The sequence below is a fragment of the Drosophila novamexicana genome, unplaced genomic scaffold (assembly GCF_003285875.2).
Source record: "Drosophila novamexicana strain 15010-1031.04,08,12 unplaced genomic scaffold, DnovRS2.1 tig00001151-arrow-arrow-pilon, whole genome shotgun sequence".
NCBI classification, from domain to species: Eukaryota; Metazoa; Arthropoda; class Insecta; order Diptera; family Drosophilidae; genus Drosophila; species Drosophila novamexicana.
The window spans coordinates 705568-728910 of NW_020824842.1; the positions used below are offsets into that span (position 1 = coordinate 705568).

At 38.4% G+C, this 23343-nt stretch overlaps 1 protein-coding gene across 1 annotated transcript in view; it reads left to right on the plus strand.

Moving 5' to 3' along the window:
* The first annotated feature begins 3417 nt into the window (after nucleotides 1-3417).
* Nucleotides 3418-23343, plus strand: part of LOC115766433 (inactive dipeptidyl peptidase 10) — a 31491-nt gene continuing 11565 nt past the window's right edge. Inside the window, exon 1 of the mRNA XM_030710361.1 lies at nucleotides 3418-3537. Within this exon, the coding sequence (XP_030566221.1) occupies nucleotides 3418-3537 (120 nt within the window). The remainder of the gene's footprint in view (nucleotides 3538-23343) is intronic.

Genomic DNA, 23343 nt, shown 5'->3' on the forward strand with positions numbered 1-23343 from the left:
GTGTACGCGCGCGCTTGCTCGCATAAATCTATAAGAACATTTTTAATTTTAAGCAAGCAAACGGCAAAATGTGTCAAATGTGCGACGTCAACAGCAGCAGCTGTTTTATATGCAGCCTGCCAATATACATGCATATATAGATATATATATATATATATGTGTGTGTGTGTGTGTGTAAGACGCATCCTACCTAAACAACGCCAGCCTTGCCACAAAAAGACAACTGTTTTACTTGTCTGCTGGCCCCAGAGAAACCAGCTAACAGTTACCATGGCCAGCGCCCCGAACTCAACTGTCGAGAGCTGCTCAAGCAATTGTTTTCATCCTGCCAAAGGACTTGCCGCTGCTTTTGTTTACACACTGCTTCAGGCTGCCAGGCTGCCAGGCTGCCATTGTCCAAGCACATGCATATGCTTATGTATGTGTGCTTTGCTGTTCTTGTTGCTGTTGTTGCCCAGCCAGCTGCCGCTCTTGCAAGTATCTGTGCACTACAATATAGCCCATATATATATATATATACATATTCAATGTGGCAAGGCATTGATATGCGTTCGTGTAGCCCTTTCTTAGTTGCAGTTGCAAGATGTACATTGGCATTCTCATCGATTGCAAACTGTTAGCGCTGAGGCACACATGTGTTCAGGTGTTATACACACACGTGTATAAATTTTACGCAGATACCGTGAATACTATAGCTATGTATGCCATAGGCTTTCACAGCAAAATCATACTTTAGATGAACATCCTATGAATATGCCAAAATGAGACAGCTCGACTTGCAGATGCCCTGCACACAGATTTCAAGCAACTGTTTTACATATTACGAAGATCTGTTTATAGACTGCAAGCTGCGTCATTTGTCGTGTGTCTGAATCACAAACTTGTCAAGTGACCCTCGTAGATTACCTTTTCTTTTGTTTATATATTATACATATTATTGGAGTAGAGTGCACTTCAGCCAGCAGCCTTTTTTTATGGCTCTTTATCCAGTCTTGTCATATACGAAAATGCAATCATTTTGCTCACATTTCCCCAGTATCCTGTGTCTTATCCAAATATATAGTGATAGCTAGTACGTTTTATTTGAACTATGCATAAAAATCGTTACTACTTATTTTATATTCCATCCACGTCATTTTGGCAATATCCTAACTGTCCTCTTTAAACAGAGCTATGCCCAAAATAGCTGCAAATTTCCAAGACTTAGCCGAAACCAAAGTTTCAGTAACTGAAATTCCTGCTTATCTAGTCTCTAAAAGTGGGTTATTTCGAATGGCTTAAATCATAGCCGAGTATTTTGAATGAAAGCTTATCAATTGCACTTACAAGCTAAATTATGGCAATCCATATATATAATACTCCCCACTGCAGGGGCATACAAATTAGGAGGGAAATTAAGCTGGTTAATTCTGTTCGTAATTGCATAAAATAACTAAGAAACATTTTTTGCAATCTTACATTTAAAAGTCAAAGCAATTGTATTAGTTATTTTTATATATAATAGCTGGTATTAACCGTCTTTGCACGTCCCCATTTGTTGCCTCAAATTTTAAACATCAGTTTTCCACTCTTTTCCCGCACGCACAAATTGTGAATCTAACGTTGAACTCCCTGTCACACAGATATTTTATAATGGGTTTTATTGTGTCGATTAATGGACTTTAAGTTTAATATTCAATTTTAGATCATGCCTTTGACCTTAATTTTTGATCGAAATAAACACGTCTCGAAGAATTTGTTTTAAACAACATTGACTTTGAGCTTGACTCCGAAACTTGATCATTCAAACTTCAATCCCCATTCAAGTTCTCTGAAACTTGTATATATATATTTCTCAGCGAGTATAGTTTTCAGCTTCTGCTATTTTGATTTAATTGTTGACCCAACTTCATAACTAGAATTCGGCTTCTAATGACAAAGTCTCTTAGCCGAACCCCTGTGTTATTTAAAGAGCAAAATAAACTTAGTTTGATAGTCTGTAACTACACGCCATGCTGACAATAATGATAATAATAATTTACACACCAAAGAAACAAATAAAAACTCGATTATTTACCAAATTGAGCAATGGCCCAAAAAAGTATGCTACATAAAAGCTGATGAAATCGCAGATAAGATGAATAGCAAGAAAGAAGAAAGAAGAAGGAGGAATATGCCCAGAGGCAAATAATTTATAACATATACATGTGTATATGGCTGCCATTAATCAAATGGCTTTCCATAAACACACCAGAATTTGTGCCTTTTTTTTGGCCAGCTCTCAGAGGCATGTCTACTAAGCTCCTCAATATGATTGGCAAAAGCATCATGGCATCTACTAGAAATCTGCCACTTGCTTAGATCTTGAGCAATTTGAACAGAACCAGGTTTTTTTTTCGTTTTCTTGCTATTGAATTCGACCTATGCAAACAAGCAGCCGCAAGAACTACTTCAGCACAGCCCTTTGAGCACATCAATCATACGCACTGTTGTGCGGGGCAAACATTTGCATAGGCCAAGTGTGGGCGGCGAGTTAGGACCGTGGCATGAACGCCAATGTGAGCAACCGACAGCGGTGCCATCCCGCACAACTTGACCGACTGGCAAATGCTCCAACCTGCCCCCAAACTCCTCCAAGCTCACGCGCAACATCAGTCCGCCATTGAAGAAAACTCTATCTTGAACAATATGCAAATTGTAATACGTCAAGTTTCTGCTGCATATGGCGTGTCGGGCTTAAACTGAACTCTGTGCCTGTGTGTGTGTGAGACAGCAAAAGTTTTACCAGCTGCCAACTGTGGGCTCTCGGTTCTTTACTCTGTTTATGCTAATACCTTGCAGCTTGCCACATACGCTGCCTAATTCAATTTTTGGCATTTTGACTAAGTCGTTTATCTGCGGCAAACACAGTTCCAAAGTTGCCAGCCAAAATTGAATCAGTAACCAGTCAAAAGCCAACATCATCATCATCATCATCATCATCATCATTAGCAGCAGCATCATTATTATCAACGCTGTCATTGTCGCTGTCATATTCATGAGTCCAAGTCCCATGAGTTTGGCTTTTGACGGTTTTTTCGGCGTGCGATTATGTAAATTTCATTGGAAAATTTATTGCGAAAGCATGCACGTCGTATGCGTGGCATAAATAGCTCATTAAATGCCCAAAGAAGGCCCGTCTAATTCAGTTAGGGCCACGTCTCAACACGCCCGGTCACAAGGCCATGCCCAGCTAGCCAATTCCCCACATTCTCTTCAATTCGTAATGCGTGTGTAATGCGCCATTTTGTGATTAATGAGCCGTTTGACTTGGCAACTAACCGCGAGAGCAACAACTTCTGCCACAAACTAATCAGGCATTATCAACAACAACAACAACAGCAACATCATCATCATCATAATTTACTAACAACATAATTAACAAGAACAGCAACAATCATGGTGGAAATACAAAAGCCGCATTCGGCTCTTAAGCGGCCATCGCTAAAACGCGAAACAGTCGTGGTTAACAATAGTGCACCCACCATTAAAAAGGTGACGCTGGTGCCCAAGGATGAGGTGAGTCCAGGATGAGCGGATGAGTGTGGGCTGGGACGGAAACGGGGAAGAGGCGTTGTGCTTGCGGCACTTTGTTGTTTGTAGTAATTACATAATTACGCGCTGCATAATGTGCGCTTTGTTCTTTTTATGTTGTGTTTTTTTATTTTTTTTTATTTGGCCATTTCACACAATTTGCATAAATTTTGCTGGCCAAAACTTGATTTTCTTTGTAAGACCCTTGGAGAGGCTATTATCGCTTTGTCGTGAACTGTGTAACGCATTGAAAAAGACATCGCAGATCTCCTTCAGACTTAGATATTTTAGAACAATAATAGTAACAGTCGAGGATGTCTGGACATGTCCGTCTGTCTAGTCTCTCGTCAGGAAACCTGGCACAGATCTATTTTTCTATTGCAGGCAGTACATATACTGAAGTCAACTGGATCGAAAGACTATATCATAAAGTTTTCTTCTTCGAAAACAAAAAGGATTTATGCTTAAATATATCTTCACCAAGCTTGGCTTCAGTATTCCCCCAACTTATCGAATCGGTTGACTATATCATATGCCTTCTATAGAAACAATAGCTCGAAAATGAATCTTGTATGGGCAAAGGGTATCTAAGCTTCGACATGCCGCAGATACCCGTTCATTGTTATTTGTTTTTCGTATCAAAAAACTCTCTTTGAAATTGTTTGACAATGTTTGGGAATAGTAATGCGATTAGTTTAACTAATCCAATAAAAAGTCCATTAATGCAATATTTAAGTGCATGTAAATTTTAGAAAAACTTTAGAATTACTTATATATATTATGATTATATTTGGGTGAAACTAAAGTTGAAATAAGTTTCTGGCAGCTGGCACCAGGGATATACAATTTTTTGAATGTGTCAGAGCAGCAAAAAAACTGTGAATTGATATATTTATATATATCAAATGTATGTACTCCTATCCAGACATAATTTCCATTGGTTTCTAGCCTTAAACACCTCAATCAGGGCTTTTCGAGTATCTGAAATGCATATTAGGCGGAGTTGCTTGGCTGCAAATGCCACAATTTTGAAGGCAAGTTAATTAAGTATGCAAATGTTTGTGTCTTTTGGGCGTGTCCTTTGTTGCCGACGCCTTGACTAGGGGCTTGCACAAAAGGATTAAGTGAAGTCCTTTTTCTAGGCTCATTTAATTGCTTTTATGCGCCGTAGATAAACAAGTGCCCCAAAATATCTGCCAAACAGGAAACATACTTACGCCCAGCTTTGAGCTCGAAACCCTTACCTTCCACTTGCCCCGCCCCCATAACTCGACTATGGCTACGCATAAAATTACAAATAGGAAAATATATATATATTATATGCCTTTGCCTTTGCCTTTGTCTTTTGGGTTTTGTTGCTTCTTATTTTATGTTGTCGCAGCTCATTTGCAAAATTCATAAATAAACAACAGCGCAGATTGCGCCAATTGGGTATACAGCACTTAACATGTGCCCTTTGTTGAGGTGACGCAAAAGAATCTCTGGAGAATTGCTGGAAATAGCGTTAACAGCCAAAGCCAAGATGATTACCAACTTGCTAAGCGATATTGGAGTCAATTAGTTGAATTGGCCACCTCAAAACACGGAACTTCATGTTGGGCGGGAAAGCGCGAGGTTGTCGTCCGAGCTTAAATATCTTGGATATGTTTAGTCCCTAGAATTTTTATAAAATTCTGTAAAGTTAACGCCAGATAGACTGTGAAATGTTATTAATCACAAAGGAGCATATATTTTGCCCAACACTAAGGCTTTGCCTTTGTATACTTTTCGTATAATTTATCGTTTGCCGAAATACTTTTTTCCACTTAAATATTTTCCTCAGTTTTTACGTAGAACTTGATAAAAACTGAACGCACCTTGAAGAAAAAAAGTTCTTATTAAAAGTTACTTACTTCTTTTCTCGAATCGATTTCAGTTAATTTATCATATTTTCAGGACATTTGACATACGTTTGGGTTAGATCAGATCATCTCACTATAACATTCCATGCTTTTCACGCTTAATTCATGCATGGGGCATACCCTTTGGTGTTGTGTTGGTCAAGGGTATAACTTAGGTTAGCGCGCACAGATTGCGCACAGATTTTAAGTTTATAAATGCAAATTATAAACTGGCTGAAGGCGTAACAACTTTCGATTGGCATTTCATTATAAGCGTGCCATAAATAAACTCCATTTGCCATATCGATTGCCCAAACGCTTGAATACCCTGACAGCCCGAAGCCCAGGGCCGTGCTATCAAAAGCAGGCTGTCCGCCTCGACACGTTGCCCGAGTTGAACAGAAGAGGAGACGAAGACGGAGGCGGAGGCGATGGCGAAGACGGTCGCAAAAGTTCGCTGCAAATCTTTGGGCCATAAATAAGACCCCCTCGCGTACCCCTCAGCCCTAGCCCCTCGCAGCACCCGCATTTTATTACCTTTGAAAAGTTGTTTGGCTGAAGCACGCAGAAATAAATAAATAAAATACAAATACAAATACAAATAAAATTTATAGAGCCAACTCAGCAAGCGGCAAATAATTGAGCAGTCCTGCCAAAATGTTTTACGAGTCTCATAATTCTTTTTTTATGTTCAAAATTAAATTTAATTTGTCAGGCAAAGGTAATTGCGAAATGCTTCAGCTTCCTTCGCTCATCGTTATAATCGCCCACTCCCCTCGCTCGACCGATTCTCACTCATGTGCGAGAGATAGAAACAGACAGAGGAACATGCCTTAACTCGACTGTTGCTACTGATCAAGAATGAATACACTTTTTTGGGTCGGAGATGTTGCGTGACAAAGTTGTAATACCCCCTGTGCAAGGGTAAACAAAAAAACAGTTGGAAACTCATTTTTGACTTGCTGAAATTAAACTTTGTGAAAAGTTGTTGAGCGCAGGAAGCGCAGCCCAGGACACTTCCAGCACTGCACTGATTTCCTTTTAATTATCATAATTATGCGTTGAATCGCAATTTGTGTCAGCCACGTAACAGTCCCCGCACGATGCCCACCACATCGACCTTGAGCACTTTCAATGCTAATGGCAAATGGGGGGCTGGCCACGCCTTCCTTATCCGGCCCGCCCACAATACTGGAGATAACATATTTCTAAAAAAAAAAATAAAATAAATTGAGCATGCATTCTGTGTGGCTTTGCCCAACTGACGCAGGACTTTAAACCATTTAATAGCTGTGAATCGGTTAAAAACTAATTTTCAAAAAATTGTATCCGAATAAAAAGATGGTATTCGAATTGCGGAACATTATTCCAATTACATTTTAGACATGGTAAATTGAATTATATATTAGCTATTATATACATATATTTTAATAGTGATTCGATTAAAATATATTATTATATATGTTTAATGATCTTAAAAGTTTGCTTTTAAGTACACAGAAGTAAGCCAAGTTCCCAAAATTTTCATTGATGCCTACTTATTAAGTAAGAGTGCTCTAGTCGGGAGTGCCCGACTAAGAGATACCCTGAACCTCCTTCTACCAATGCCAAATGATATAAAACGGAAGATAATCGATCTGTATAAACTATTCTAGAAGCTATACGTCAAAAAATAAGGTTGGCGAATTCGATTTTTATCGACTAGTTATCGATAATTATCGATAATTGGAAACAAATTATACTGGGAAAAGTTTAAGATTTAATACTAAAGACAAAATTCTCTCAAATTTAAGCCAAAAATATTATTACCACGCCCATACGAATGGCAATAGCAAAAATCGATATTTGCCTAGCTCATAGTTTGAGAGTTATCGATGAGAAACGAAAGCTCTCAATCGACCTTCATAAAAGGGCAATTATCTTGCGAGTAGAGTATTGCGCAGTCGGTGCTTACTTGCTTAGCAGTTGACTAAAACGGTGGCTCAATAAATAAAGTGTGGGCAATAAATTTGCTAATGCAAATTAAACGCGATGGCGATAAAAAACACAGGGCCAAACTGCAAACTGCAAACTGCGATAGTTGACTTTCTCGTGCTGTTGGCTGTTAATTGGGGCCATGCTCTAGGCCAAATGGCAGTTGCGTCGAGCCTCGAGCTGGCGACATCGCTGAGTTTCAGCCGTTCATTAATAATTGCCGCGCCGTGGCACGCACATGGGGCAAGCACTTGGGGCAGGTCGCGCACAGACGCGGCAAACGCGGCGTTATAAATGATTTGCCAGCAGAGTTCATCATAATGACATAAGTTGTGTGCGTGCACCACAAGCTCTGTTTCAATGCCATTCTCACTTGCTCGCACTCTCCCTCCCATTCTCTCTCTCTCTCTCTCTCGCTCTCTCTGTACCATTCGTCCGCCCGCTCATCAATATTGCAAATGATTTGCCTGCAAAAGCCGCTCGAGGGCCATTTGCGGTTGACCCTTGTCATCTGTTTGCTCTATGGCTCGTCCAGCCTTTTGCTTGTTCTTGCCAACTGACCATATTTGATTTGGATATTGAAACAGTTTGGAATGAAACCCTTGTAAGCATTTTGTTCACAATCCAATTCATTTTGAGTCCCATGCCAAATAATAATAAGCCCCCATCCCTTTGAGAAAGTATTGAAGATGAATTTGTGTTATATAAATTATTCCATTGAATTGTATAAAAAGGATTTCAAAAAATCTAATCTTATCGAGTAGTATGTACATACTGTCTGTCCTGATTGACTGATTAACTTACTGAGTGATTAAATTGATTGAGTTCATAGCTCCGCACCTATTATCTTGATGTTTTGCTCGCCAAGACAGAATTCCACGTGCAACTGTGGAAAATTGGTGGAAAGCTGTGTTAAGCAGCATTTTGTTTTGCAAAGATTTTTGTCTCACACTTTTTCAAAAATCGAGCAACATTTCGTTAAAAATGGTTGGGCTCAAGAGCCTGACTAGAAGATACCCTGAACCTTCTTCTTTCAATACCAAAACCAACTCGCGCTAGGGGTGGGAGGTGTGGGAATGGTGGCTATAAAATCAAAGATTCTTGATCTGTTTATACTACTTATTCCAGAAGCTACATGTCAAATTTGGTGACTCTAGCCAATAAAACTTTAGAAATTTGGTCATCGATTGCTTGGAATCGACTACCGGAAAGAAAAACTCGTACTGCGTGGGCACAAGGAGGACATACGTTCAAAAAAGTCTCTTGCTTAATGGTTCTGAGATCGATGCGTACACATATACGGACAAACGGACCAACAGACGGACGGACAGGCGGGCGGACGGACAGTCGGAAATGGCTAGATCAATTTGGCTATTGATGCTGACCAAGAATATATGTACTTTAAGGGGTCGAAGATGCTTCCTTCTGCCTGTTACGTACAAATGCACAAAACCATGATACCCATAGTTCCCCTTTGATTGTCAGGAATTGCGAAAGAGTTATTTAGCTACCTGGAGTTAAGTTTCCGCAATTTCAAGATTTTCTTCAGCTTAAATATTTGCCTTCTACTTAGCATGAATGCAATTTGTAAAACTCTGCTTAAATTTGATTTTTGGTTAAAATGTTCACATGAAGAACACACAAATAATTCAATTACCGATGCGTAACTTGATGAGGCTAAATTTCAATTTTCTAGTCGAAATGTGTGAAAAAATACAAAAATAAATTAATTTACGGTGAAAATAAACATTACATAGAAATTTGGGTAAAACGAAAGCAGCAAATTCTGGGAAATTAATAAACAAAATTAATACGGCTGACTAAAAATAATTCAGAGATATCCATGCAGAAGGAAGCATCTTCGGCCCCATAAAGTATATATATTCTTGATCAGCACCAATAGCCAAGTCGATCTAGCCATGTCCGTCTGTCTGTCCGTCCGTCCGTCCGTACGTATGTATGAACGCAAGGATCTCAGAACCTATAAGAGCTAGAGACTAAGATGTAGATGCTCCTAGTTCCCGCGCAGATCGAGTTTGTTTCCGATAATCGATAACTTACTCCGTTTCCAAACAATCGATATCGATATCCTGTTTTTTCGGCAATTTTGGTAAATAATAAGAGCTAGAGTCACCAAACTTGACATATAGCTTATAAAATAGAATATATATATGCATTTGATGTTGGAAGAAGAGGGTTTAGGGTATCGGGAGCACCCGACTAGAACCTCTTAATTGTTTTTTTTGTTTGTCTTTTGCAAATTGTATTAAATTGTTCTAAGTGCTGTGCATTGAATTGTGAGATGCCAATGGGCTTGATGTTACATGGTTTTTGCCAGCAAATTGACAATATTTCATTAAACTTGACGGCAATTCCAATTAAATATATGTGCAGACATGCATACAGCCCCACACACATAGATAGATATATATATATATAGATAGGTAGCATGGCAATGCGGCAATTGACTGAGGCTTGGCTCATTCTCAGAAATTATGGCCCCGAAAATAAAACGAAATTAATTGCTATGACTGAGCCTGTCCTTGTCCCTGTGTGTGTCTCTGTGTGTGTGTGTGTGTGTGTGTGTGTGTGTGTGTATCATGAACTGAATCTGTATTTGTACGGATAGCTTGGCCATCGGAGCACGGGCAGGTGGGGCGAGGCTCACAAAATTGTGAGCTGCAGACACGCAGAACATGGCCAAAAACTTTTGCTGCTGCGGACACATCATAAATTTTCACATATACGCACACACAGAAAAGCCAGCGCTTAGTGACAGCAATTGTGAATTGTTTGGCATTGTTGTTGCTGTCCACTTATTATGACCATTGTGACTGCTCCTGCTCCCGCTGCCGCTGCCGCTGCCGTCGCTGCCTTCATTAGCCATTAATGCGACTCGGGCAATAAAAAGGTGTGACAATTGCCATGGCCAAAAAGTAAAAAAAGAAGCAATAAAGTACGCCCACCTGCGGCACGCCGAAGATTAAATACCCTTAAGGACATGTCGATGCCAACTGTTTGTTGCTGCAGCAGCCATATCATAATGGCGAACCAGTTTAAACGATTCTGCAGACATGTGAGAAGAATGTAGCTGGGCTTTGTCAATATATCTTGAGAAATATGAGTGTTATCTATACTCTTTTTATATAGCTGTATGATAAAGCAATCGGATAAAAAGAAATGTTTGCATGTGTGAAAGAAATGATAAGAATTACAAAAAGAAATGATAAAACTCCCAAATGCCAAATTTGGTCTCAAAAGAACCATAACTATTGAATACACAAGAGTTCAAATTGAATGACCACCAAGCTTTATGTTATAGTGGCTCGATCCGATGCTGCCCATAATAAAAAGTGGAACCTGTGCAAATTTACGTGACGATAGATTTCAAACTGAGCAAAGCAACATGATAAACATGAGTCTGTCGAGTCGGCTGTTGCTACAGATTAATAATATATATACTCTATGAGATTGAAGATGCGTTACATATTTGATGAACTAAGCTATAACACCCCCTGTTAGGGTATTAAAAAAGAGCATAATTTATATACGTAATGAAGGCAATTTGCGGTTGAAGTTGGCGCAGCTTAATGTTGTTGCTGTTGTTGTTGTTGCTGTTGTTGTTGCTGCTGCTGTTGTTGTTGTTGCTGCTGTTATTGCTGTTGCTGCTGTTGTTGCTGTTGCTGCTGCAGCTGATGTTGTTGTTGGCAAGGCTTTGGGCCAGGTGCCAAGCGCAGAGCTTTGTGAATGCGTTTACAGCTCATTAAATGCACGTCTAACAGTCGTTGTTGCTGCCATTGTCACAGCCACTGCTGCTGCCGCTGCAGCTACTGCTTCTGCTACTGCTATTGCTGCTCTTTCTGAACTCCTTACTAATGGCATTGCCAGTGCTCTTTTTCTTCCTCTTTCGCTTGTTGCTGTAAATCGATTGCAACCACACTGGCATTTGCATTTGCCATTGAGCTGGAAAGCAAGAAGTTCCTTTTACATTCTATTACATCGATTGCATGGTAAAACCGTTCCAACATGTTCACAATTCAACTGCAACTGCAGCTCGTTGGTCATTTGTATTTAACGATTCGTTTTTCTCTACTGGTCATTCCGCAAAATCGACAATCAATTAATTAAATGTTGTAAATGGCAGGCAAAAACATTTAAGCATCATGTTAGATCGGGCGTGTCCGACTAATAGATGCTCCGCAATCAGCGGCAAATTGTCTTTATCAATTGTATGTTAAACAAAACAATATATCGATTTCGATTTTAATTTATATCAATTTATATACATGAATACGGGGATTTCATGGAAACATTTTTGAAGATTTAAGAGGGAGAGAGAGAGAACGGAAAACATCTCATCTTAAAAATAGAAACAGTTCTCTGTGTTATAATTATTAATAGAAAAATTATTTTGAAAATCTTATATTAATACTTAGGGTCATGAAAATCGCATAGAAGGGCGATCCGTGTTCAAAAACGTATAAGTAAATTTGAGTCTTTTTGGCTTTAAATAATTAAATAGTTAGTTAAAAGATAAGATGAGGCTGTTCTCAATACATTTTTGACTGTCAATGATCGTTGTGTCCATATGGCCCATGAGCCAGTCAAAGGGCCCGTGCAAATTTTTAATTTATGTAGACAAACAGACGAACTGACAACTAAATTTATGCGCCTGATTGAGAACACATTTTTATTGAATTATGTGGTTATTCGGTGTCAGAGAAATAAGAAAAGAAAATCAATACATTAATGCGACATAAGCCCCTGGGCTCTACGGCAGGCAAGAAAATTTTCTTGGAAATCCTTTTAGCTACCGCAAAATTATGAAAGTTTAAAGTCGATGAAAAGCATTCACTTTAAATTTATAAGAATAAATCAGTTCCGCAACGGAAATTGATTGGATTGGTTTAAAACCTAAGTTGCTCGAATGAGCATTTGTTTATTTGTTATTTTTTATTCGAATTTTTGTGGCAACGGGAAATTGAGTTGTGGTTAAATTAAGCTGAAGCATCCTTCGTAACTGGCAGGGCACAATATAAGCTCGTGTGTGGACAATTGAATTGTGGAAAAACTTATCGCACACTCGCAGTCAACAGTTAGCAGCAGCCACAGCCACGGCACAGAGGCATTGTTGCCGCTGAAAGGAGGGAAAATCCAATTAAATGCTCAACCCTCGACGACTTTAGAATTAAAGAACAAATGCAACATTTGCGCGCGCAAGTTTCTCAATTGCTATCAAATGTGATTTTGTTGTGTACGTGTGTCTCGCTGTGTGTGTGTATGTCTGGCATTATGGCACATTAAAAAAAAATAAGAAAAAATTGCCATAAAAACAGCAACATTGTCTACACACAACCGTCGGCCAGAGCCTGCACTTAATGTACCAATTTTTGAGCTGAAGCTGGTGATGCTGAAAGTCGTTTCTTCGTGTGCATTCCGGGTATCCAACTATTTGCAATAATTACATATTGCCAGCGGGCTCAGCTCTCAACATTGTTGAGTGCACTTTCCAACACTGCACACAATGTCCACTTCAGGACACAAGCCCCCTATCCCCCACCCCCCTCCCTCGGCCAACCCTTTTGAAATAAAACTAAAACAGAAAATACCCGTAAGTGCCTGCTGGCAGTTTACAGACTCAATGTGAAATGCAGCTTACAAGAAGCAAAAAATTAAATGTTTAGTCGGTTCTGCGAAAAAATATATGCTCCTTAAATACACTTTCTTTATGCACTGAAAGTTGACTTACATTATTTAGATACTGAGAGCTGTCAATATTTATATGTTTATTAGCTGTTCACAGTCGAAATTAGTGCCAAATTTTATTTACCATGAACTTGATAGAGACTTACAATTTTAAATACATTTTTATCTAACCATTATCTTACAGTTAATTTACCATGTACCTCAAAAATATTAACAATTCTTAATGTATTTTTCATTTTTGAACAGCCAAGTCTTACTTATTATTACACTGGATTACAATTTTAAATATCTAATTAATTTTTTATCTACCAACAGCCATAATTTATCTACAGTTAATTTGCCTTGTACCTGATAATAATTTACAGCTTCAGCAAAACAAAATTAAACAAACATCTAATTTACTATTTACCTGATTAACACCTATCTCTTGTAATTTATATTTAAGCGCCAAAACTTATCCTCTAGTTAATTTACCGTATACTTCTAAAATATTATTCATTTCAATAATATATAACATCTATTTTTTGTATCTATTAACAGCCATCATTTGCTGCAAACTTAATTTACCCTGTACCTATCAATAACTAATGATTTTTATCTTTTAACAGATTACTAGCCGCTTTCTTAACCATTTACCTACTCAATTTATATATACATTTTACTTCTTCTTTTTATATCTTTGAACAGCCAACATTTACTCTGCTGCCAATTGACGATGTACTTCATACACATTATTATTATTATTAATATATAATCAACTTTGCATCTATATTTACAGCCATTATTTCGCTTACGAATAATTTGCTATGTACCTGAATGTGTCTTACAATTTTTATTAAATTTCCTTCTCTTAATTCTTAATTCTCTTAACAGAAAACATTATACTTATAGCTAATTAACAATCTACCTAATACATTTAAAAATTGGTTTAAATTGTAATTCATTTTTTGCCTTTAGGCAGTTTATCCTGCAGTTAATTTACCATGAGCCTGCTACAGTTTTTTTTAACTTTTCGATATCTTAAGATGCTGCATTAAACTTTTTTCATATCTCAATGTTCCTTTTTAATATCTGATTGTATTTATAGTGATCCCATTTTGCAACGCTTCACGCTTAAAGTTCTTTTTTTATATTTACGATTTTGTTTGTCTATTTTTCACTTCTTATTTTGAATGTTATGTCAGGGTTTCGCTCAGTGTAGCCACAAGGTATGAAGTCAAATGCCATATACGGACCAGAAGCGGTCAGCACCATGCAAAGCCACAGACAGTCATAAAATGCAATCACGACTCCTGTGCGGTGCGGTTCCCGGCCTGGGTAACACATAAGAATCCTTTGTGACCGCTTACCTGCCCTCGTTACAAATTCAGAGAAACACATGCATGCTTGATGCATGAGGGCCACAGCTGGTTGAGTGCACAAGAAGCAATTCCGTATTCAGCAAAATTCCATGTAACCATGATATACGATATTTATCCAAAGGCAAACGAGTGCTGCATGAGCTTTGTTACCGTTATTTATCCAGGTGCCAAGCACCTTGGGTGAGATAGTCGCGTGGTTAGATAGCCAGACATGGGCTCGCCATTGACAGAGAGGCAATTGTGAACAATTTTTACCATCAACTGCAGGTTAGCTTACGGCCATGACAGCAAATTACCGGACAAATATACTTGAGGACTTGACAAAACGACAAGCTTTTGAGTCAAAATTAAAGCAATGCTAAATAATTGTATCTCAGTTGACAGTTTTAATTGAAAAGCATTTATTCTTTTATCTGACATCTGAATCCTTCAATAAAATGATAAACCTGTTAGAAAATACCAGAACTGAACGAATAAAAAAGTATGTAGAATAAATTACAGGAAGTTTTCGTATACCTTTGACGGATCTGATCTTATAATTATAGTAAACATAGTATTATGTTTTATAAGAAAATACAGCATATATATTACTTAAGCTCTGAGCTATAGACTATAGACAGTTTTTGGAAAGCGAATTGTCCAAGTAATCCAGTCTTTAAGGCAACAAGGTTTTAGTTTCAAAAACCAGGCTATTATATGGAAATAGAGTTCTGTTAGTCCAGCAACATAGCAGGCAGTCCAGCAACATATTTAGGCAGGTTAACAGTTTTCTACTAGTACAACCCCTTCTAATAAAATTAATAATAGCATGTACGAGTGCTCTAGGTGGGCGTGCCGAATAGGGGATACCCTGAAACTTCTAAGGTTATGGTTATGAGATGTGGGGAATGGTAGCCATAAAATAAAAGATACTTGATCTGTATATACTATATTCCAGAAACTAAAGGTCAAATTTTGTGAAAATAACAATTAAAAAAACAGGATTTCAATATCAATTTTTATCGATTGCTTGGAAACGGGGCAAGTTATCGATTACAGAAAAGAAAATCGTACTGCGCGGGCACAAGGAGGATCTACGTTTAAAAAAGAGCCTTGCTTAAAGGTTCTAACAGCGACGCGTAGATGTATACGAACGGACGGACAGAAAGATGTACGGACAGACGGGGAGACGGACAGATGAACAGGCATGAACATGGATAGATCGACTGGGCTACTGGTGCTGATCAAGAATATATATACTTTATGTGGTCGGAGTTGCTACCTTCTGCCTGTTACATACATTTGCACAAAACCATGATACCCTTCTAACCCATATTGCCATCTGCCTCTAGGACATGCATTTGCAGCTCATTCAAGCACATTTCTCTCATAAAACTGTTATTTTTGGCCTTTAATGAATTGTTAAACACAATTTTTTTAGCACTCTGGCGCTTTAGACTAAACTAAATTCAATGCAAAGCAGAAATGGGTAAATAAACAAGTAAGAGGTTCTAGTCGGGAGCTCCCGACTAGGAGATACCCTGAACCCTCTTCTTCCAACATCAAATGCATATATATATTCTATTTTAGAAGCTATATGTCAAGTTTGGTGACTCTAGTTCTTATTATTTCCCAAAATTGCCCAAAAAACAGGATATCGATATCGATTTTTATCGATTATCGGAAACAAACGCGGTAGCTAGGAGCATCTACATCTAAAATTTCAAGTCTCTAGCTCTTTTAGGTTCTGAGATCCTTGCGTTCATACATACGGACGAACGGACGGACGGACAGACAGACGGACATGGCTAGATCGACTCACCTATTTATGCTGATCAAGAATATATATACTTTATGGGGTCGGAGTTGCTTCCTTCTGCCTGTTACATACATTTCGCACAAATACAATATACCCTTTTACTCATTTTTAATGGGTTTAGGGTATAAAAAGCCAAACTTCGTGAAAATCGGATGAGATTTGGCCGAGATATGCGGGTGGTAAATTTTGACCCCTGTCTATATACGAATCTTGGGGTAAGATTTGGACATGAATTTCGACTAAAAAATCGGTGTCGAGATTTGAATGCAAGATTATTCTAGAGGGAAACCATGAAGAAAAATCCAAACTTCGTGAAAATCGGATGAGATTTGGCCGAGATATGCGGGTGGTAAATTTTGACCCATTTCTATATACGAATCTTGGGGTAAGATTTGGACATGAATTTCGACTAGAAAATCGGTGTTCAGATTTGAATGCCAGATTAATCTAGAGGGAAAACCATGAAGAAAAATCCAAACTTCGTGAAAATCGGATGAGATTTGACCGAGTTATGGGGGTGGTAATTTTTGACCCATACGCCTACATACGAATCTTGGGGTAAGATTTGGACATGAATTTCGACCAAAGAATCGGTGTCGAGATTTGAATGCCAGATTAATCTAGAGGGAAAACCATGAAGAAAAAGCCAAACTTCGTGAAAATCGGAAGAGATTTGACCGAGTTATAGGGGTGGTAAACTTTGACCCGTGTCTATATACGAATCTTGGGGTAAGATTTGGACATGAATTTCGACCAAAAAATCGGTGTCGAGATTTGAATGCCAGATTAATCTAGAGGGAAAACCATGAAGAAAACGCCAAACTTCGTGAAAATCGGATGAGATTTGACCGAGTTATGGGGGTGGTAAATTTTGACCCATGTCTATATACGAATCTTGGGGTAAGATTTGGACATGAATTTCGACCAAAAAATCGGTGTCGAGATTTGAATGCCAGGTTAATCTAGAGGGAAAATCATGAAGAAAAATCCAAACTTCGTGAAAATCGTATGAGATTTGACCGAGTTATGGGGGTGGTAAATATTGACCCATGTCTATATACGAATCTTGGGGTAAGATTTGGACATGAATTTCGACCAAAAAATCGGTGTCGAGATTTGAATGCCAGATTAATCTAGAGGGAAAACCCTGAAGAAAACGGCAAACTTCGTGAAAATCGGATGAGATTTGACCGAGTTATGGGGGTGGTAAATTTTGACCCATGTCAATATACGAATCTTGGGGTAAGATTTGGACATGAATTTCGACCAAAAAATCGGTGTCGAGATTTGAATGCCAGATTAATCTAGAGGGAAAACCCTGAAGAAAACGGCAAACTTCGTGAAAATCGGATGAGATTTGACCGAGTTATGGGGGTGGTAATTTTGACCCATGTCTATATACGAATCTTGGGGTAAGATTTGGACATGCATTTCGACTAGAAAATCGGTGTTCAGATTTGAATGCCAGATTAATCTAGAGGGAAAACCATGAAGAAAACGCCAAACTTCGTGAAAATCGGATGAGATTTGACCGAGTTATGGGGGTGGTAAATTTTGACCCATGTCTATATACGAATCTTGGGGTAAGATTTGAACATGAATTTCGACCAAAAAATCGGTGTCGAGATTTGAATGCCAGATTAATCTAGAGGGAAAGCCATGAAGAAAACGCCAAACTTCGTGAAAATCGGATGAGATTTGACCGAGTTATGGGGGTGGTAATTTTTGACCCATGTCTATATACGAATCTTGGGGTAAGATTTGGACATGAATTTCGACCAAAAAATCGGTGTCGAGGTTTGAACGCCAGATTAATCTACAGGGAAAACCATGAAGAAAAAGCCAATTTTCGTAAAAATCGGATAAGATTTGACCGAGTTATGGGGGTGGTAAATTTTGACCCATGTCTATATACGAATCTTGGGGTAAGATTTGGACATGCATTTCGACTAGAAAATCGGTGTTCAGATTTGAATGCCAGATTAATCTAAAGGGAAAATCATGAAGAAAAATCCAAACTTCGTGAAAATCGGATGAGATTTGACCGAGTTATGGGGGTGGTAAATTTTGACCCATGTCTATATACGAATCTTGGGGTAAGATTTGAACATGAATTTCGACCAAAAAATCGGTGTCGAGATTTGAATGCCAGATTAATCTAGAGGGAAAGCCATGAAGAAAACGCCAAACTTCGTGAAAATCGGATGAGATTTGACCGAGTTATGGGGGTGGTAATTTTTGACCCATGTCTATATACGAATCTTGGGGTAAGATTTGGACATGAATTTCGACCAAAAAATCGGCGTCGAGATTTGAATGCCAGGTTAATCTAGAGGGAAAACCATGAAGAAAAAGCCAAACTTCGTGAAAATCGGAAGAGATTTGACCGAGTTATGGGGGTGGTAAATTTTGACCCATGTCTATAAGATTTGGTAAGATTTGGACATGAATTTCGACCAAAAAATCGATGTCGAGATTTGAATGCCAGATTAATCCAGAGTGAAAACCATGAAGAAAAAGCCAAACTTCGTGAAAATCGGAAGAGATTTGACCGAGTTATGGGGGTGGTAAATTTTGACCCATGTCTATAAGATTTGGTAAGATTTGGACATGAATTTCGACCAAAAAATCGGTGTCGAGATTTGAATGCCAGATTAATCTAGAGGGAAAACCATGAAGAAAAGGCCAAACTTCGTGAAAATCGGATGAGATTTGACCGAGTTATGGGGTGGTAATTTTTAACCCATGCTATATATACGAATCTTGGGGTAAGATTTGGACATGAATTTCGACCAAAAAATCGATGTCGAGATTTGAATGCCAGATTAATCTAGAGGGAAAACCATGAAGAAAAAGCCAAACTTCGTAAAAATCGGAAGAGATTTGACCGAGCTATGGGGGTGGTAAATTTTGACCCATGTCTATATACGAATCTTGGGGTAAGATTTGGACATGAATTTCGACCAAAAAATCGATGTCGAGATTTGAATGCCAGATTAATCCAAAAGGAAAACCATGCAGAAAAAGCAAAACTTCGTGAAAATCGGAAGAGATTTGACCGAGTTATGGGGGTGGTAAATTTTGACCCATGTCTATATACGAATCTTGGGGTAAGATTTGGACATGCATTTCGACTAGAAAATCGGTGTTCAGATTTGAATGCCAGATTAATCTAAAGGGAAAATCATGAAGAAAAATCCAAACTTCGTGAAAATCGGATGAGATTTGACCGAGTTATGGGGGTGGTAAATTTTGACCCATGTCTATATACGAATCTTGGGGTAAGATTTGAACATGAATTTCGACCAAAAAATCGGTGTCGAGATTTGAATGCCAGATTAATCTAGAGGGAAAACCATGAAGAAAACGCCAAACTTCGTGAAAATCGGATGAGATTTGACCGAGTTATGGGGGTGGTAAATTTTGACCCATGTCTATAAGATTTGGTAAGATTTGGACATGAATTTCGACCAAAAAATCGATGTCGAGATTTGAATGCCAGATTAATCCAGAGGGAAAACCATGAAGAAAAAGCCAAATTTCGTGAAAATCGGATGAGATTTGACCGAGTTATGGGGGTGGTAATTTTTAACCCATGTCTATATACGAATCTTGGGGTAAGATTTGGACATGCATTTCGACTAGAAAATCGGTGTTAAGATTTGAATGCCAGATTAATCTAGAGGGAAAACCATGAAGAAAACGCCAAACTTCGTGAAAATCGGATGAGATTTGACCGAGTTATGGGGGTGGTAATTTTTGACCCATGTCTATATACGAATCTTGGGGTAAGATTTGGACAAGAATTTCGACCAAAAAATCGGCGTCGAGATTTGAACGCCAGATTAATCTAGAGGGAAAACCATGAAGAAAAAGCCAATTTTCGTAAAAATCGGATAAGATTTGACCGAGTTATGGGGGTGGTAAATTTTGACCCATGTCTATATACGAATCTTGGGGTAAGATTTGGACATGCATTTCGACTAGAAAATCGGTGTTCAGATTTGAATGCCAGATTAATCTAAAGGGAAAATCATGAAGAAAAATCCAAACTTCGTGAAAATCGGATGAGATTTGACCGAGTTATGGGGGTGGTAAATTTTGACCCATGTCTATAAGATTTGGTAAGATTTGGACATGAATTTCGACCAAAAAATCGATGTCGAGATTTGAATGCCAGATTAATCCAGAGGGAAAACCATGAAGAAAAAGCCAAACTTCGTGAAAATCGGAAGAGATTTGACCGAGTTATGGGGGTGGTAAATTTTGACCCATGTCTATAAGATTTGGTAAGATTTGGACATGAATTTCGACCAAAAAATCGGTGTCGAGATTTGAATGCCAGATTAATCTTGAGGGAAAACCATGAAGAAAAGGCCAAACTTCGTGAAAATCGGATGAGATTTGACCGAGTTATGGGGTGGTAATTTTTAACCCATGCTATATACGAATCTTGGGGTAAGATTTGGACATGAATTTCGACCAAAAAATCGATGTCGAGATTTGAATGCCAGATTAATCTAGAGGGAAAACCATGAAGAAAAAGCCAAACTTCGTAAAAATCGGAAGAGATTTGACCGAGCTATGGGGGTGGTAAATTTTGACCCATGTCTATATACGAATCTTGGGGTAAGATTTGGACATGAATTTCGACCAAAAAATCGATGTCGAGATTTGAATGCCAGATTAATCCAAAGGAAAACCATGCAGAAAAAGCAAAACTTCGTGAAAATCGGAAGAGATTTGACCGAGTTATGGGGGTGGTAAATTTTGACCCATGTCTATATACGAATCTTGGGGTAAGATTTGGACATGCATTTCGACTAGAAAATCGGTGTTCAGATTTGAATGCCAGATTAATCTAAAGGGAAAATCATGAAGAAAAATCCAAACTTCGTGAAAATCGGATGAGATTTGACCGAGTTATGGGGGTGGTAAATTTTGACCCATGTCTATATACGAATCTTGGGGTAAGATTTGAACATGAATTTCGACCAAAAAATCGGTGTCGAGATTTGAATGCCAGATTAATCTAGAGGGAAAACCATGAAGAAAACGCCAAACTTCGTGAAAATCGGATGAGATTTGACCGAGTTATGGGGGTGGTAAATTTTGACCCATGTCTATAAGATTTGGTAAGATTTGGACATGAATTTCGACCAAAAAATCGATGTCGAGATTTGAATGCCAGATTAATCCAGAGGGAAAACCATGAAGAAAAAGCCAAATTTCGTGAAAATCGGATGAGATTTGACCGAGTTATGGGGGTGGTAATTTTTAACCCATGTCTATATACGAATCATGGGGTAAGATTTGGACATGCATTTCGACTAGAAAATCGGTGTTCAGATTTGAATGCCAGATTAATCTAGAGGGAAAACCATGAAGAAAACGCCAAACTTCGTAAAAATCGGATGAGATTTGACCGAGTTATGGGGGTGGTAATTTTTGACCCATGTCTATATACGAATCTTGGGGTAAGATTTGGACAAGAATTTCGACCAAAAAATCGGCGTCGAGATTTGAACGCCAGATTAATCTAGAGGGAAAACCATGAAGAAAAAGCCAATTTTCGTAAAAATCGGATAAGATTTGACCGAGTTATGGGGGTGGTAAATTTTGACCCATGTCTATATACGAATCTTGGGGTAAGATTTGGACATGCATTTCGACTAGAAAATCGGTGTTCAGATTTGAATGCCAGATTAATCTAAAGGGAAAATCATGAAGAAAAATCCAAACTTCGTGAAAATCGGATGAGATTTGACCGAGTTATGGGGGTGGTAAATTTTGACCCATGTCTATAAGATTTGGTAAGATTTGGACATGAATTTCGACCAAAAAATCGATGTCGAGATTTGAATGCCAGATTAATCCAGAGGGAAAACCATGAAGAAAAAGCCAAACTTCGTGAAAATCGGAAGAGATTTGACCGAGTTATGGGGGTGGTAAATTTTGACCCATGTCTATAAGATTTGGTAAGATTTGGACATGAATTTCGACCAAAAAATCGGTGTCGAGATTTGAATGCCAGATTAATCTAGAGGGAAAACCATGAAGAAAAGGCCAAACTTCGTGAAAATCGGATGAGATTTGACCGAGTTATGGGGTGGTAATTTTTAACCCATGCTATATACGAATCTTGGGGTAAGATTTGGACATGAATTTCGACCAAAAAATCGATGTCGAGATTTGAATGCCAGATTAATCTAGAGGGAAAACCATGAAGAAAAAGCCAAACTTCGTAAAAATCGGAAGAGATTTGACCGAGCTATGGGGGTGGTAAATTTTGACCCATGTCTATATACGAATCTTGGGGTAAGATTTGGACATGAATTTCGACCAAAAAATCGATGTCGAGATTTGAATGCCAGATTAATCCAAAGGAAAACCATGCAGAAAAAGCAAAACTTCGTGAAAATCGGAAGAGATTTGACCGAGTTATGGGGGTGGTAAATTTTGACCCATGTCTATATACGAATCTTGGGGTAAGATTTGGACATGCATTTCGACTAGAAAATCGGTGTTCAGATTTGAATGCCAGATTAATCTAAAGGGAAAATCATGAAGAAAAATCCAAACTTCGTGAAAATCGGATGAGATTTGACCGAGTTATGGGGGTGGTAAATTTTGACCCATGTCTATATACGAATCTTGGGGTAAGATTTGAACATGAATTTCGACCAAAAAATCGGTGTCGAGATTTGAATGCCAGATTAATCTAGAGGGAAAACCATGAAGAAAACGCCAAACTTCGTGAAAATCGGATGAGATTTGACCGAGTTATGGGGGTGGTAAATTTTGACCCATGTCTATAAGATTTGGTAAGATTTGGACATGAATTTCGACCAAAAAATCGATGTCGAGATTTGAATGCCAGATTAATCCAGAGGGAAAACCATGAAGAAAAAGCCAAATTTCGTGAAAATCGGATGAGATTTGACCGAGTTATGGGGGTGGTAATTTTTAACCCATGTCTATATACGAATCATGGGGTAAGATTTGGACATGCATTTCGACTAGAAAATCGGTGTTCAGATTTGAATGCCAGATTAATCTAGAGGGAAAACCA